Genomic DNA, 17,305 nt, shown 5'->3' on the forward strand with positions numbered 1-17,305 from the left:
AGGAAATGCACATAGCAGGAACAATTCTGTGAGGGAGAGTGTCATAATAACTTTTGTGTTGTAGTGTTGAGAACACAGTCAAAACACAGGGCACTGATAAAAGCTTTGGGTTCTCTAATGGACAAATCATTTAAGGCCCTAAAACAATACTATAATCATTGGCTTAAATCAGGATACATATTGAGCTTTGCTCCTAGGTTTATCAGTTTGATTCTTGACTATTTAGATATTGGTGAGACCTGATTGCAACCCTCTTGTTTCTCCCTATCCTTCTTAACATGAAAGAGAAACTACAGTGGACGTGAAATGCTTGAAGGATACACAAGGCCCTGTCTAGAGCCAGTGTTTAGTTTGTCTGTTCTGGGCTACTGTAGAAACATGGTGGTTCAGTATTGCAGACTTTGTGGAAGAGGATCTGTGGCATCTGTAGACATAAAAGTTAAAAATATTATTTTCACGTGATTAAAATGTAGCCTATTTATAAATACTATATTCAATTTCTGCCATATTCTGTAAATAGAGCCCCCTAAATCTTACACATGCAACAGTATTGGAGTACTGGATGTAATGTATTAAAGATGCCTTTTGTCACAGCTTCACTGTATCATAATAACAATTGTTTCTTATATAAAATGAAACAAACCTATTTAATATAAGGGAAAGATGTGACTGAATGTAACACTGACAGTTACATAATCAGAGGAATACAATCTTTATCTGGCTTCTCAAGCAAAGTGGTTAGCTTTTTTTTTAGATGATTTATAGCCCTTCTAGTATTTTTCTGGTCCCAAGATATTGAAAGAATTTTAACAACCTAAACAGAAGCAAAGCAGCTTTTTATTTACGCACATCTGCTAGAGAAATCACTTTTAGTTAGTTTCCTTTATACAGACTTAGGTGAGTTTGAGTTACTTTCCCTCTTTAGCCTCTTAGTGTGTGGACAATCTGAGTGTGTAAGTGAATGACTGGATCTCAATGTGTCCACCTAAAATGCATGCAGCGTGATCTATTTAAAAAGCTAAATTTGAACAGGACCAACCTGTTTTTTTTTCTTTTCTTTTGTAAATAAAGAGTCAGCATCTGTGCAATCATAGGTCAAATATTCTGTCAGGGCTGGTCTCCTTTGAAAGCAACAATTAACTATGATTCATAAAGATTGGCAAGGTAAATCAACTGCCAGTATTTTTTTGTGTGTAGTTCTACACAGTGATTTTCAGTGATACCTTACTTGTTTTGTTTGGAAAATATGAATGAACTACCACCTGCAGTGTGTCTCTGCTCTCTGCTCTGACCCACTATCACTGAGCACACCTTGACACCAGGACAGTGTCCAGCTTAAAGTGGACTTTAAGCCTGGCTCCTGAAATATCTCTGGAGTGATACTTGTGTGTGTGTTTTCTCTCCTCTTTGGTCAGTGGACAATGGGCACGTGAGAAAGTTTAGCAGCTGTTTGACCTTGGCTCCTCACAGCGTCACGCAGGATCTGCGCTCTGATTGGTCCACTCTTGTGCAACTGTGCAGTTGTATAAAACTCTGCAGTTTGAAGGAGTTGGCAGTGTCTCCTGCAGGGATCGCATCAGTCTCCGTGGGGGAAACTGCCGAGCGAGGGGAGGACAACGGCGTCGCTTTTTTCTTTTTCTTTTTCTTCTTCTTCTTCTTTTTTTTTTGCAGACTTGTCTTGCAAAGTGATTTAGAGATGCAAAGCTGCGCCAAGTCCTGGGGGATCTTCTTGGCCAAGTCGGTGAATCCCAGCGCACCGTGCAGGCATCTGAGTGACAAGAGCCGCGTGGTTTGGAAACTTCAGTGCAGGATCCGAAACAGCAGGGCATCCCTAACAACAGCAACCCGGGCTCTGAGGACGTCTGCAGCCGTCTCCTCCAGGCAGATAGAGAGAATATTACCCAGACATGATGATTTTGCAGAGAGGCACATCGGTCCAGGTGAGAGGGAGAAGAGAGAAATGCTGGATGCTCTTGGACTCGAGGTAAGATTCACTACTACTCATCCCCCTAAATACACCCAATTGTTCATTATTAAACCATAGTTTTAGCATGCGCACATCACCTCAGTGTGCAGTGTATTTATATTATTTGACATCCACACCCGTGGTTTGCGCGCTTTTATGAATAAAAATGCTTTTATCGTTCACAGTCGATCGACCAGTTGATCGAAAACACTGTTCCGAGCTCGATCCGCATACAGCGGAGTATGAAAATGGATGATCCAGTTTGTAAGTTTACCTTCATTTGTTATTTTATGTTTATAAATATATATAGAGAGAGATTATGTGACATCCACATCCCCAGTGCATGATCAACCTCGATGCAATAGTGCCAAACTCGATCTAAAATGCCACATATCTTCAGAATCCATGTATAAACATTGCATCGTCTAGTGCTTTATTTTTTTTCTTTCTTTTGCATGATGAGGTTTGTCCCCACATTGGTGTTAAATGAAGCCAGAGAGTGAGTGAGCTGAAATGTAGGTTGCACTTCTATTGTGCGCCGTGGAAGCGCTCTCCCCTGTTAAGTCTTCCTTTGAACATATTTGGAGTTGTTTTTGCGAAACTCGGCGAGCGGCACCAATCTCCTATTGGGAAGCCGATGCTCATAGGATGGCAACTGGAGTGTAAAGTTTAGCCTTGAGCTCCGGTCCCAAGTCCAGTTCAATCTGGTTACAGCGTTCACATTACATCACAGCCGAGGGGGTTCCTAATAAGGTGACTTCGGTGTGTTTTGCATGGGATTTGCCTGGGCGTGTTATTTTATTCTCTAACGCATGATAGGCATATTTTATCATCAGTTTTTTTTTTTCCCCAGTTAAGCGAGTTTGTTGTGATTTCTTCCTAAGAAAAGAAATGCAGTTGACTAAGGAACTGGTTTGATCAGAGTGGATTTCCAACAGAAACAGATAAGGCAGTTGATTAAGTAAATTAGCTCCAGTAGCAGATATACCCTTTCTGTGAAGCCCTGTTTAAAGTTTAATAAATGAGGAATGGCCATATGAATGCAAATAGATTTCTGCAAGACATTCTGTCTAATTTTAAGGTGTATTGAGACACCGTGTGTGATTGTGCATGATAAATAAATGCAGACACATCCCTGCTGTATGAGTCTGCAACCTTCCAGCCACTGGAAAATCAAACATTTATTTTTGACTTTGTAAAGTACAAAAGTTCCAAATCCTCAGGTACTGTGACTTTCCTGTATTACTTAGTCATCCTGATCCGCCCTTGTGTCAGCCCTTCCTATGACTCTTGTCAGATTTCATAATGCAACAAGCCATGCTGAAGGAACAAACTGGAGGCCATGCTGCTGGTTTTCTGCTTGTTCAGCTTTGGAGGGCTTCAGTTTGCAAAGCCAGCGAGGGATTCTCTCTTCAACAATAGACCTCCTGGATGCTTCTGAATCAGGCTTTTTTTGCTGCCCTGTAGAACTCTGGGACCATGGGAAAGCAGTCCTCCCTACTGAAACAAACTCACACACACACACAAAATACACACCAACACCTCACCCTGAACCTGTTGATAATCCTTAATCACAATTTTCTTTTTTTGTTTTTTTACTGTGCTGAATTTGGCTGATTCACCACTGATTCAAACACTTTTGCAAAGTCGAGTATGCACCGTTTAGCCTTTTGGAAGAAGCTGTAAATATCCACTTGTATACTGGCTACAATCCCTGTCACCACCAAAGACTTAAAGGTGTCTTTCTTTTCCGAAAACAGGAGTAGTTAGAGCTGTTGGTTCAGACGGGAGGTATTGTCCATTCCTTGGAGTTGCTAGGCAGCCAGGAAGGCCAGAGGAATCTCAGAGGCTGGTTGTGCATTGGCAGAGCTTCCTTACAGCACTGGGGAATGAAGCTAAATAACTGGCCATCAGGAAAGAAACCATGGCTGTAGTTCTTCCCTCGAGGTTTACTGTCAGCTTGTGAGATGACCAGCCATATCTTAACTTATGTGAACTGGCTTCTCATCCTAACTTTAATTGGAGGATTTTAAATACTTTATGTGGAACGTGTGGCTGCTTTAACTAATCACATGCCGCGTTGATCTTTTTTTAAAATTTTTTATCTCATTAGTTATACAACCAGTTCCTCACATGAGAGGCACTATGCTCTTCATCAGATCTTTTCATGTCTCTTGTTTGACAGTATTTTTAGTTTTATTGTTCTATGTCAGACATGACTGCAAACTTTAAAAGAAAGGGGGTTCGTGAGTTAGTGGGCACCGATATGATTTATTCTCTCTTCCTGGTCCGATACTGACTAAGCTAAAAATCTGTATACCTCGCTGCAGCCATGATCATTTTGAAGGACGACAATGTGAAGTCTGTGACTGTTTTATCTGCGGTCTGTTGTGACGAAATTAATGTAACTTATAACACTGAAACATTTTTTAGACAGAAACTGTATTTGATTGGGGTTTGGTCATGTCTGGCCTACACCCAATCCGCTTAATAAGGTCAGTATCAGCCCAGATCCGGTGTGATCACTACAGATGTTCATTTAATTATTATTATTACTTTATAACGTGACATAGAAACCAAAAAACAAGCAGGCAGATGAGAACAGAACAAATCTTTTTGTTTACTCAATAAAGAAATAACCCTGGAATACATGGAAAAGAATCAAGTCAAAAATTTTTGTGAATTGCTATATGTCCAATATGTCATTGCCAATAAAGCTTAAGACTTAAAAGACCTAATCATAACCCCAAATTAAATGTTACAGGTGAGAATGAGATTCTGGAGTCTCTACAGAAGATTGCAGAGAAGAACAAAGTATGGAGGTCCTACATCGGCATGGGCTACTATAACTGCTCAGTACCACCGCCCATCCAGCGCAATCTCCTGGAGAATTCAGGCTGGTGAGTGCCCTCATGTAACCCTTCCTTAAAACAAACCTCATGTAAATATGAAAGTGCAGTGACCTTGTTTCCTCTCTGACTATCACACATAACTTATAATGTTTGTGTAATGTAATGATGCTGTAGCCCTTAATAGGGAGCCGTGTGGCTTGTTATCAAAACTTCACTCATGTGAGATCTGGTGATGCTTTCTGCTGAACAAGATTTTCTTTCACCCAAATCCAAATCGGCCATTCTTGCCTACGTTTTTGTCCAAAATCCCGGGGTCTGGGGGAGTCATACAATGCATTCCACTATCCTGTCTCAGTTCCTTGAATACCACCAACTTTGTGCTATTGTCCTCGTGTTCAGACTCGCTCTGTTGATTCATTGTGTCCATCTTGTTCACAGGGTGACTCAGTACACCCCTTACCAGCCAGAGGTCTCTCAGGGTCGCTTGGAGTCGCTCCTCAACTACCAGACTATGATCTGTGACATCACAGGCATGCCTGTGGCAAACGCCTCGTTGCTCGACGAAGGAACGGCTGCTGCTGAGGCCATGCAGCTCTGCCACAGGTTATTTGCAAGCAGACCTACTGCAGTGACGTGGAGAACTGTCTTTACTGTTCTAAATGTGTTGTTAAATTTGATCTAACCAGAGTTATAAGGTTATAACTGTTTTACTTAATATATAAGTAAAAGGAAATAAGTCACATCTTAGCCACAAGAACAAACTAAACAAATGCATACATTGTTATGAATACATAAACATATGTACATGTTGGGTGGAGCAACTTTTGGAGAAAGTGGTTGATTTTACAAGTGAACAGTAACATTCAGGCCTTTTATGTTACTTTAAAGTAGATGTAACAAATTGCTCCTGTTATGCTAAAAGGAATAAGAAAGTGCTATGAAAAGAAATGGGAGCAAAGGGGAGACTTCAATTCAAGATGTGATTTGTCATTCTGATCAGTTGTTTGTGTTTATTCCTTACAGACAGAACAAAAGAAGAACCTTCTACATTGACCCACGCTGCCATCCTCAGACCATTGCGGTGGTGCAGACCAGAGCCAAGTATGTAAATTATAGGCACCCAATCAATGTAAATGATCTGTCAAAGCAGGTTTTCCAGATTTTTTTTTTTTTTTTCATGGTATAAAAACAGAAAGTAACCAAAGACAGCTGACATGTATCAGTTTTCACTGTTATGTTCTAGCTACATTGGGGTGAAAACTGTGCTGAAGCTGCCTCATGAGATGGACTTCAGTGGGAAGGATGTGAGTGGAGTGCTCTTCCAGTATCCAGACACTGATGGCAGGGTGGAAGACTTCACAGCTCTCGTGGACCGAGCACACAAGGGAGGGGTAAGGGAACAAGTAAAAGCACAGCGGAAGTGCTTTCAGGCCACTGCAAGTTCATGTCTGAAAATGCAGAAGTAACTATTTAAATGAGTTTAATCTTAAATGCATAGAAACAGTGTCGTGTGATGATAATAGACAGGAAACCTCATGTTTGCTTATTAAATGGGCAGGATTGTTATGACTTCATATCAGAAAGATTTAAGGGTTGCAGCTACAGTTAGTAGTGTGTGTGTCTATATCTGGGGTTGGACCATTGTTTTACAAGAAGTGCTCATCTCAGATATCTCTGCTTCATGTTAGTTGGATTACTTTTTATGACCACTGACTAGATTATACACTGGTCCTTTCCCTGTCCAGGCTTTGGCTTGCTGTGCCACAGATCTGTTGGCCCTCTGTGTGCTGCGTCCCCCTGGGGAGTTTGGTGTTGATATCGCACTGGGCAGCTCCCAAAGATTTGGGGTTCCTCTCTGCTACGGTGGACCCCACGCTGCCTTCTTTGCTGTTAAAGACAACCTGGTCCGGATGATGCCTGGAAGAATGGTTGGAGTCACGAGGTAAGACACAACACTCACCGCTCAGAATAACTTGGAACAGATTTTATTTTCTTGATTCGTCTTTAGCATCAGTTTAAAAATAAGATATATTTACATTTCAGGGATGCAGCTGGTAAGGAGGTGTACCGGCTTGCTTTGCAGACCAGAGAGCAGCACATTCGCAGAGACAAAGCAACCAGCAACATCTGCACTGCACAGGTATGACCAGGCTCACATTTAGTTTGAATCGTCTCCACATATGAATTGTTTTTAACCAAATTTCAACCCCTGGTGTTAACTTCTGACTCTCAGGCTCTGCTGGCCAACATGGCTGCTATGTTTGCACTGTATCATGGTCCTCAGGGACTCAAACACATCGCTGAGAGGACACACAATGCTACTCTGATCCTTGCTGAAGGTAAAATTTTACTTGAAATCAAGTTTTTGTCCCTCAGATTTTGTTCAACATCCCATCAATCCAAAATACTGTGTATGACCTGCTAAGGGAAACGATAAATAAATTAGTAAATTTGACTAAACTTCACTTTGTTTCAGGTCTGAAGAGAGCAGGACACCGGCTGCACAGTGAGGTGTTCTTTGACACTCTGAAGATCAGCTGTGGTGTGGCAGCCAAAGACATCTTTGAGAGAGCTGCTCAGAGGCAGATAAATCTGAGAGTGTACACTGAGGGAGTGGTGAGAACTATTCATGTTCTTATAAAATGTATATAAATGTATATTGGATTGGGAACTTTTAAACAGAGGAAATGGATCATAGCATAATGGGTGTAGCATGATTTGATTCGTCAACAATGCATTTTCTTTGGCGCAGCACCACAGGGTAACGCAATATAACTCTGATCATGTGACTTACTCTGTGAATTATTCTCCTTATAACAATATAACCTTTAAAATTTCTAAATATCTGACTCAACACTTTTAAAGTAGTAAGTTTTAATAAATTACATGAACAAGTAGCAAATTGGTAACCAGGAATAAACATCGATAAATGTGGTTTAAAAATATTTCTCTGTCCTTCTCTCTGTCAACAGCTGGGTGTCTCTCTGGATGAGACAGTGACTGAGAGGGACTTGGATGACTTGCTCTGGGTCTTTGGCTGTGAATCTTCGGCTGTATGTTCACTCACTCATATTTTACCTGTAGTGTCTTCACTTCAGGGTTGCATAGGGATTATTTATAGTGGTAGCTTTAAAGGAAAAAGGCGCCTGCTTTAATTTGAAATGCAAAATTTTCAGGAGCTGGTCGCTGAGAAGATGGGTGAGCGGGTGAAGGGGATCATGGGAAGTCCTTTCAAGAGGACGAGCAAGTACCTCATGCACCAGGTCTTTAACAGGTCTGTGTTCTCTTAAACTGCAGCACTGTAGCACACATCATAGCATTATACCAATGATAACATACTGATACCAGTTTTATGTATTTTTACCTGCTGCGCTACAAATAGCACTTTATAGAACAGAAAATTTGCCCTTCCTGCCAAAAAGCCTTACTATTTGGTTAGGTTTCAGAAAAAAAGAAAAGCAGAAAGCCCTGAAGGCAAACTTCTCCCACATGCCTACAAATATTAGAAAACATATTGATTGTCTGGTATTGACCACAGCTGTACTTGCTACTCATGTTAAATCACCACATTACATAACAAACCAAAATGTGGTGCTAAAATGTCTGCTGGCAGAACAAACAGGTTGATCTGCTTGACAGGATTTAAGTACACATTTAATTCCTACATTGGTTACATACTGTAATCAATATATGTTTTAACAGTCATTAAAAACATTTAATTTTAAACAATAGTTATGTAATTAACCTCTGCTGCTGTTAGTCTCTGTGCCCACCAGCAGTTGCTTAATTATTTAAAATAAAGAGTGTCCTTTTCCTGCAAAGCATTTGTCCATTTTTAGGCACTGTAACAATTTCTACAGTAAAAATAGGTTTTCAACAATAAGAGCCTTTGTGGCAAAACTACTGCCACATCCCACTTGACTGTTAAAAATGGTACATATTATCTTTATTACTGTCATAAAGACAGTCTGTTATCAGAGCTTCTCGTGTCTTAAGTCCTCAGTTTAATCTCTGACACTCTCATTGTGACATACTTGAGGGTTACAGTTTGTTAGTGTTGCATATATATAATATAAATCAGAGAATAATATGCCTTCAATTAAGAATGCATCTGTCCTTCTGGTTACCTTTTGTCCCCAGTTATCACTCCGAGACCAACATTGTGCGATACATGAAGCGTCTGGAGAACAAGGACATCTCCCTGGTCCACAGCATGATTCCACTGGTCAGTTCTACCTGAAGGCAAACATGATAATCAGGAAAGATAAGTTAACGATGGTGAGAGTTATAAGGTGGTAAAATCTTGTTTTTTTTCCTCTATTTTTTTTTTTTTAGGGCTCCTGCACCATGAAGCTAAACAGTTCTTCAGAGCTCATGGTGAGCAATTTGTCAGGAACTTATCATCTTCAGTTGTAATGAAAATGTTTATGCGACCTAAAGAAACCATTTTCATGGCAACTTTCTCCATGGTCAACATGAAGTGTTTCTGGAAAGTTGCATTCTCACCGTTGTCCTCTCCTTCTTCAGCCAATCACCTGGAGGGAGTTTGCCAACATCCACCCCTTCGTGCCTCTGGATCAGGCCGAAGGCTACCAGAAGCTCTTCAGACAGCTGGAGAAGGACCTCTGTGAGGTGACCGGCTATGACAACATCTCCTTCCAGCCAAACAGGTAGGACCTGACTCTGTTGCAGCATAAATGTGTCTAGTATCTAGACCTGCACCTGAATTACCGCCACACATCATGAAGCAGCGTTCACAACTCCAACTCCTCAAGCATTAATTAGTCCTCTGCATCATTTTTGCTCTTATTTCACAAAATAAAGTGGTGCTTAATTTGAATTTTCTCTTTCTAGGCAGGTCTCAATAAGGCTTGTACTGTAGCAGGTTGAAGGGAATTTTCCTACCAAAATTGCGTTAAAAATGTAAAATTTTCCCTCCTGTAAATAATTTTAACCCCCAAAGTCATAAGAGATGAACTTTTCTGGTCTTATAACCTTTAACAGTATTATGTTTGCTTTCTTTAATACTTTAATAGTAATCTGACTGCAGGTAGAAAAGTGGAAACGACCTTATTTGAGTGAACACTTGGATGTTTGTATGTTAGGAACAACATGCGTCATATTTCAGGTTATAACTGATAAAGTACCCACCTGTCTATTATCACTTATCAGCTGCAGAGGGTTTATGAATGGCATGCCATGCTGCATTGGCTGGAGAGTTATCATGCTGCTAACTTGTCTCTCTCCTCTTTTGGTAATGTGTGCAGACTGGTCTTTGAACTGTGCTGAGGTAAGGATGTGTGTAGGTGTAACGTACATAACCATAGTGTGTTTGCGTTTTTTTTTCCAGTGGTGCTCAGGGAGAATATGCTGGCCTGGCTGCCATAAAAGCCTACCTGAACTCAAAGGGAGAAAGTGCAAGAAGTGTAAGTGTGCTGATGTTGAGAGAGATGGGGGAAAAAAACTTCAGTTGAACAGCACTCATACCAGAAATCAGTGTGAATTAGCGTCATGTGGAAGTTAATGGGATTAATAACATTTAAAGGCTTTCATCTTATTCTCTTATCTAACACCTACCTACCTAATTGGATTGATTGAAGCGTTGGCCTCCAGATTCTTTGCACCATATGCAGTGTTCCACATCTGTTAAATATATAAGGAATACTAATACATTTCAGAAAATGCTTATTTGCGTTCTTGCTGAGGGTTGATGATCAGATTGATACCACTCTCATGGCTGTGTGCTAAATATCAGACTATAGCCAGCAGATAGTTATCTTAGCTGGACTGGAAAACTGGAAAAATCCATACTAAACTGAAATGTAAAAAATAGCAATCTCACACATAACCCCACCATTAAACCACAACCAATTTCTTTGCTGGACACGGCGACTTCCCTGTTTGCCTGTTCATCTCACAGTGATAACAAAACTGTAGGAAGTCACCGTAAACACCACTGTCATTTTTATACTTTGGTTTTCTACATGTTGAGTAAAGAAGGAATAATGTGGTAATTAGTGAGCTTCCAAGCTTATTTGAACTACAGTTTGCCTAAAGAGAGGAATTAAAGAGGATATAGACCTGAAATGAGCCTGAAACACGAGAGGAATTAAAATAAATGAAGCCTGGTGCACAAATCCACTTCAAGATAAAATATTTACAAAGATTAATGTGCTTCTAAAGGCAATAAAGCAATTGTTTCATTGCTATTCTTAGACTTGACCACAGTTACACAGCTGTTATCTAATAATAAATGATTACCAGTAGTGTCTGCTGACTAAATGCCTTCTGACACTCTGATAGGGCTAATGTATTTGTGCCCTATCAGCCTTAGAGTTACCGACAGTCATGTTTATTGTTCCCTGTCTACAACAGGTTGCTTTGACATCACACATTAACGTGTTTCATGTATTCTGGTTAGAAATTTCTTCAGTTCCCCAAAGTGCTGATTGGCAGTAGCTCGAGGACAAGGCGAGATAAGGCTGCCTCTCAGATTAAAGACTGGCTGACTAAAGTATTTCCTTCCTTACTGTGAAATGGCCTTTGTTTTTTAATGGCTCCCTCATTAGTATCATCTTAGATAGTGTGGCGTGATCCCTTGAAACAGTCAAGGTCCAAACTAACAACTGTTTGTGCAAACAAAGGGGCTGAAAACACTCTGATCCCACAACGGGCTACCTGATTTCAAGATTCCATATTTGGAGATTTTAAGACTTTGAGAACTGCAGTGTGACAGGCTCAGCTGTGTTTTCCCAGTCAGTCATTTGTCAATGTTTCCCAACCCACAGGTCTAAGTGCCCCAGTTTTCTTGTGTGACTAAGTTGCAAAATGTCAGAAGTGTCACCCTAATAAGGGATAAAATCAATTAGTGGCAGGTTACACATTGGTGCCAGTGGTGGGTGTTGGCTGGATTGGAACTCAACCAAGAAGAGTCACAGCATTTCAGCACATAGACTAAACTCTTCAAAGCTCTTTTTGTATGAGGAAATTAGTTTGTATTATTTATTTTGCAGTATCACAACAGGATACCAAGTATAGGAGAGAGGCTAGGGTGCCAATGTACTGTTTTTTAAAGCCCATTTGAAGAGATTAATAATAATGTTCACCTTAAGTCTAGACAAATCATTTCACTTTAATATTATCCTATTTTAATATGAGAACGTGCTGTTGTGCTCTTCTTGTACAGTAAAAAGGCTGTCCTGCAGTCAAACCCTGAATGTATATATTAACATCAGGAGGACATTAGCTAAAAAATGTTTTTATTAAACGAAGAGTTTTCCATCAAGGCTACATCTACACTACGTCTCTGTCCTGCCACATTGATATTTTCCCTTTCCCTTCCCAGGTCTGTCTAATCCCCAAGTCGGCTCATGGCACCAATCCAGCGAGCGCTCAGATGGCTGGCATGAAGGTTCAGGTGGTGGAGGTGGACAAGGACGGCAACATCGACCTAGCACACCTGAAGGCCCTGGTGAGAGCTCTACTGGTTCTACACAGAAGATGAATAAATGTGCGAGTACTCTATAATGTTGTGTAACAAGTGTGAGAATGTCCTAACGCTGATAATATCAACATGGTTATCTCAGGTTGGCCTTGGGACTTCAAATGATTAGCTTTGTTACAAATTTTGGAAGTGCAATTTGAAAGACTTTGGCAATTACTGTACAGACACTCCTGAGTTGCAGGATCGTAGCCACTGCTAGATTTTTAGATTGCAGCTTGAATGATTTTAACAATAGTGTGTCTGTCTCCTAAATTCTGCCCTTCCTTCAAGGTGGATAAACACAAGGCAAGTCTGGCGGCCATGATGATCACCTACCCTTCCACCTTTGGTGTGTTTGAGGAGCAAATCAGAGACGTGTGTGATCTTATTCACCAGAACGGTGGCCAGGTGTACCTGGATGGCGCCAACATGAACGCCCAGGTGAGAGAAGAACCAGCAGTGTTAAGGACATTTCTGTTCAGAAGTGAATGTTGTTAAATGTCAGGTAAAATGTTGCTTGTGAAAACTGAAGGCTAATGGGATAAGGGTTTATAGATGTGTGTGGTGCTATAAATAGATAACCTTTGGTCTCTGAAATATGCAGATGATGATTTTTATGATAGTGCTACCTCCACCAATCACTGACAGGCTTACAGACCCTACCCCCTCTGACCTTTAAAATACAAACGTTCTCCTCTTTTACTGGGAGTAGCCAGCCACACACCTATTATATAATTGGTCAGATCAAATCAAGAAGGAATCTGAGCTGCATAGAGCTCATGCTATACATGAAAACAAATGTTTTGCAATTGTTGCTTAGTAAAGTTGCAACTACAATCATCTCTAACTTGCCTTTATTTCAGAGATCCTAAAGTAATCTAGAGTTAAATAAGCCATTATACACAAATTTTCCTATGAACGTTTAGCACCAGTCTGTAATGTTAATATAAGGCTTTCTTTACTCCAAATGGTGATATGGTATGAAATTGCCACCAGCAAAATGTTGCCAAATTTTAGTAATGGTAGTCTGGGCATCTAATTATTTCCCCTTTTTCTGTTTCCTAGGTGGGTCTGTGTCGCCCTGGAGATTATGGCTCTGATGTTTCTCATCTCAACCTGCACAAGACCTTCTGCATCCCCCATGGTGGAGGAGGCCCTGGCATGGGGCCGATTGGAGTGTAAGTTCACTGTCCATGTGTATCCAAACATGTTGCATTCATGACAGGTTGCCGAATGTGCTGTAATCCTCAAAGCAACAGCATCTAGACAGTTGAGAGTATCTACTATTTTTTCTAGTTTACTCTGTATAAGCAGGTGAACAGGATCAAACAGCATTGCATTCGTCACATTTTGACTTGTTCTCATGACATTTATCTACACCTTCTTTAACAGAAAGGCCCACCTTGCCCCCTTCCTACCAAGCCACCCGGTGGTCCCCATGCAGTCAGTCAACACCGGCAGCTCGCTGGGCACCATCAGTGCCGCACCCTGGGGCTCCAGCGCCATTCTGCCAATCTCCTGGGCTTACATCAAGGTCAGCACAGCTCATCGCATGACGCCAGATCTGTTACCAGAGCGTGAAGGACATGAGACTATAATATTTAGTAACATATTGACAAAAAAAACCCATCAAGAAGCTGAGGGTTAGGAAATATTTGGAAGGAAGAAAGAAGTCAGTGCTAGAGATGTGTCAAATCCAACAACAGCGCAACAAATGTGCAACCTTGTGACTTTCATGTCAGTCACATGAACTAAAGTGTAAATTTGTGATAATGAATGACATGTTGTACATGGCTATTAAGTGTTGCTGCAGCCGGCCTTTTTAATTAAACATGTTTTCTTTTACCTAGATGACTGCGAGGTTTCACAACTCTAAAGTTACAAGTTGTTCAAGAACTGAACCATTTTAATTTATTACATTAACATTTAAGAGAAACCCAAACTACATGATTTAAATAAATTAGATGACACTTTGTTTGATCATCTAAATCCTTCCATAAATAATGAGTCAATATGTCCATTGGTAGTTTTAATAATCCAATTTTCATCATCAGTGAGAATTACTTGTAACATCATACCTGTGTTCTGTGTTTAGATGATGGGATCCAAAGGATTGGTTCATGCTACAGAAGTGGCCATTCTCAATGCCAACTACATGGCTAAGAGGCTAGAAAGCCACTATAAGGTGCTCTTCAGAGGCAGGAAAGGTACGGCTGGAAAAGCATTATATATATCAATTTGCTACATTTTCTAGGTTATATAAATCAGCTTATGTTGAAGTTTAATATGTTCACCTTGATGTTCTTGTGTTGGTCTGAACAGGTTTTGTAGCCCATGAGTTCATTCTGGATGTGAGGCCATTCAAGAAGACTGCTAATATTGAAGCTGTCGATGTGGCCAAGAGGCTGCAAGATTATGGTAGGCTGAAAAATATACCGTCATCCTTAATTGTAACACAAAATACACAGTACATGGTGCAACTGTTGCCGCCTTTTCTAGATATTAAAAATCATCATACTTCCTTTTTTCTCGGGCCTTTTCTAGATATTAAAAATCATCATACTTCCTTTTTTCTCGGTTGAGTCTGATTTCTGGGTTTCCTGTTGTGTTCGTGCCTAGGTTTCCATGCACCCACCATGTCGTGGCCGGTAGCTGGCACCCTTATGATTGAGCCCACAGAGTCAGAGGACAAGGCTGAGATGGACCGGTTCTGTGACGCACTGCTCGGTATCCGTCAGGAGATCGCAGATATCGAGGAGGGAAGGATGGACTCCCGCATCAACCCGCTCAAGGTAAACATCAGGCTACATTTGACTATTTGTATGAGGTGAATATTACAGCAGCTGATATATAAAGCTGTGACATGCAGCCTGACATCTGAGGTCCTCACGTGTATTTGTTTTGCAGATGGCTCCTCACTCTCTGGCCTGCATCTCATCCTCCAACTGGGACAGACCATACTCCAGGGAGCATGCTGCTTTCCCCTTGGTGAGTGCCCTCATCTCTGACTTTCATTACACACTGCCTACTACAACTTTTTTTTTTTTTTTTTTTTTTAAACAACTTAAAGGTGCTTGAGATAAGAAATTCATTGTTTTGCCCTCTAGTGGTGAAGACATGAGAATCACAACACTGTCCACTGTCTCCAAAATCACTGTTCCCTCAGACAAGTAAATGGATGAATAAGCTATATCAAAACTTGTTTGTAAGATTAGCCAATGTTGGCTTTGATCTGTTTCTTAACACATGCTTGACAATTGACCATGATACTAAAAACCAAAAATCATGGCAAAGTTGATCAATAATGTGTTTTAGTGAAATTGTTTTAGCCACTTCTAAACTGAATTAAATACTCTGAAGTGATTCAAAAGCTGTATATGATCTTTCCAGCAAGACTCTGGAAGAACTTTAAATGGGGGGAAAAAACAGACTTGTTCCAGATTTTAGAAAAACACCTAATCTTTGAGAAGTTGGAACCAGGGAATGCAGCATTGGATTGAAAATCAGTAAATCCAATAGTTTTGGTTTCTGGACTATTGGTTAAATGGAACAAAGATCTGGAAAACAGACATTTTTCAAAACATTTCATACACAAATCAGCATATTAATTGATGAATATGAATCATTAATTGCAGCCCTATGTAATAATTTGGGTAAATAAAACCCTTTAAGGTATTTTAGATTCAGAAATGTTTTGAATTCAAATTAAACTAAGTAAATGACTGTGTTCTCACATTTATCCTCCCCTTCATACTTTCCAGCCCTACATAAGGCCTGAGACCAAATTCTGGCCGAGCATCTCCAGGATTGATGACATCTATGGCGACCAGCACCTCGTGTGCACCTGCCCACCCATGGAGTCCTACGAGTCTCCATACGAAGAGAAGAGAGCCTCCTCATAGATGCTCCCTGTAGTCCAGCCCCAATGTCCTGACCTTTTAAGCTCAAAAACCTCACAGACTTGACGCTGGTTTTCAGGAGGGTAGAATGGTTGAGAACAATAAATCACATTAGCTGGGCTGAAGCATTTCTGCTGCCAGTGAAATGTGATGCTCATATTTCAAGCAGCAGTTTAATAAAATTGAGTGGGGTCTCTCAATTTTAGTGCAAGTGATCAAATTAGGTAAAACAAATAGATACTGTCAGGCTCTTCATGGGACAAAACACTAGACAGGTCTTTGCTACTGCTCTATCAAAGTTTGTTTTTGATGATTTCAGACATTCCCTGTTTTTAATGTTGCAATAGTTAATTCCCTCAAGCAGCGCCTGCAGCATTGCAAAAAGTAGATTTCACAATGGAAAGTCCCCGAGCTCCGTCAGACTTACAATTACAAATGGGTGTCTGTGAGGTGGACATTGGGACTGGGCTTCTTACTGGGATCATGGGGGGACCCCCCGCCCCCCCAACTCAAACTCTTACCATGGACCAAAGGTGCATCTTTTGCTTTTCCAGGTCGCTAAAATAAGTGCACCCTTCAACATTTAAGCCGCTCCATAACGCACCTCTGAAATACTGTATTATAAGTTAAGTACAGTTAAGTTTCTAGACTCCCACCATCTATAAAAAATACCCTTGGTGCCTCAGTTTCTGTTGTAAAATAGCTGCCTTGACTTTCCTTTCCCCCTAAATACCTGACAAAACGTAGGAGCTAGTTTATTATAGGCTTTTTTTTGTTAATATCCATGTGTTGTATGAAAATATCTTAATGTGACATTTCTTGACAGTAGGTGAGGACAGTGTTAATTTTAAAAGTAATTGTTTTTTTAATCTAAATTGATGTCTGTAGAAAAAGATGTCTATTAAACATGTTTGTCTTTAAACATAACAGAACACACACTTAGTCTTATTTTAGGCAACACTGCCACCAAGTGGTGACTGGAACACTTTGCTCTTGACGTATTGATACTGATACAATGGATCACAAAATGTAGAGAAGCTAAGTCAGAGTGTTTCCCCGTCATTGGACATTTGTCTTCCTTTTTTGCACATTAGACATTACATTA

The 17,305-nt window shown here is 40.5% G+C and overlaps 1 protein-coding gene across 1 annotated transcript; it reads left to right on the forward strand.

Moving 5' to 3' along the window:
* The first annotated feature begins 1,696 nt into the window (after window positions 1-1,696).
* Window positions 1,697-17,239, forward strand: gldc (glycine dehydrogenase (decarboxylating)). Its single transcript, XM_027277535.1, has 25 exons — window positions 1,697-1,984; window positions 2,152-2,230; window positions 4,731-4,866; window positions 5,257-5,421; window positions 5,842-5,919; window positions 6,062-6,209; window positions 6,564-6,760; window positions 6,862-6,958; window positions 7,052-7,157; window positions 7,295-7,434; window positions 7,791-7,871; window positions 7,995-8,092; window positions 8,959-9,043; window positions 9,154-9,195; window positions 9,346-9,488; window positions 10,169-10,244; window positions 12,164-12,289; window positions 12,593-12,742; window positions 13,367-13,479; window positions 13,694-13,835; window positions 14,397-14,508; window positions 14,624-14,719; window positions 14,921-15,093; window positions 15,209-15,289; window positions 16,063-17,239. Exons 1-25 carry the CDS (start codon window positions 1,697-1,699, stop codon window positions 16,201-16,203), a joined length of 3,093 nt encoding a protein of 1,030 aa, XP_027133336.1. The 3' UTR covers window positions 16,204-17,239.
* Window positions 17,240-17,305: the final 66 nt, after the last annotated feature.

Source organism: Larimichthys crocea, chromosome III (genome assembly GCF_000972845.2).
Source record: "Larimichthys crocea isolate SSNF chromosome III, L_crocea_2.0, whole genome shotgun sequence".
Lineage (NCBI taxonomy): Eukaryota > Metazoa > Chordata > Actinopteri > Sciaenidae > Larimichthys > Larimichthys crocea.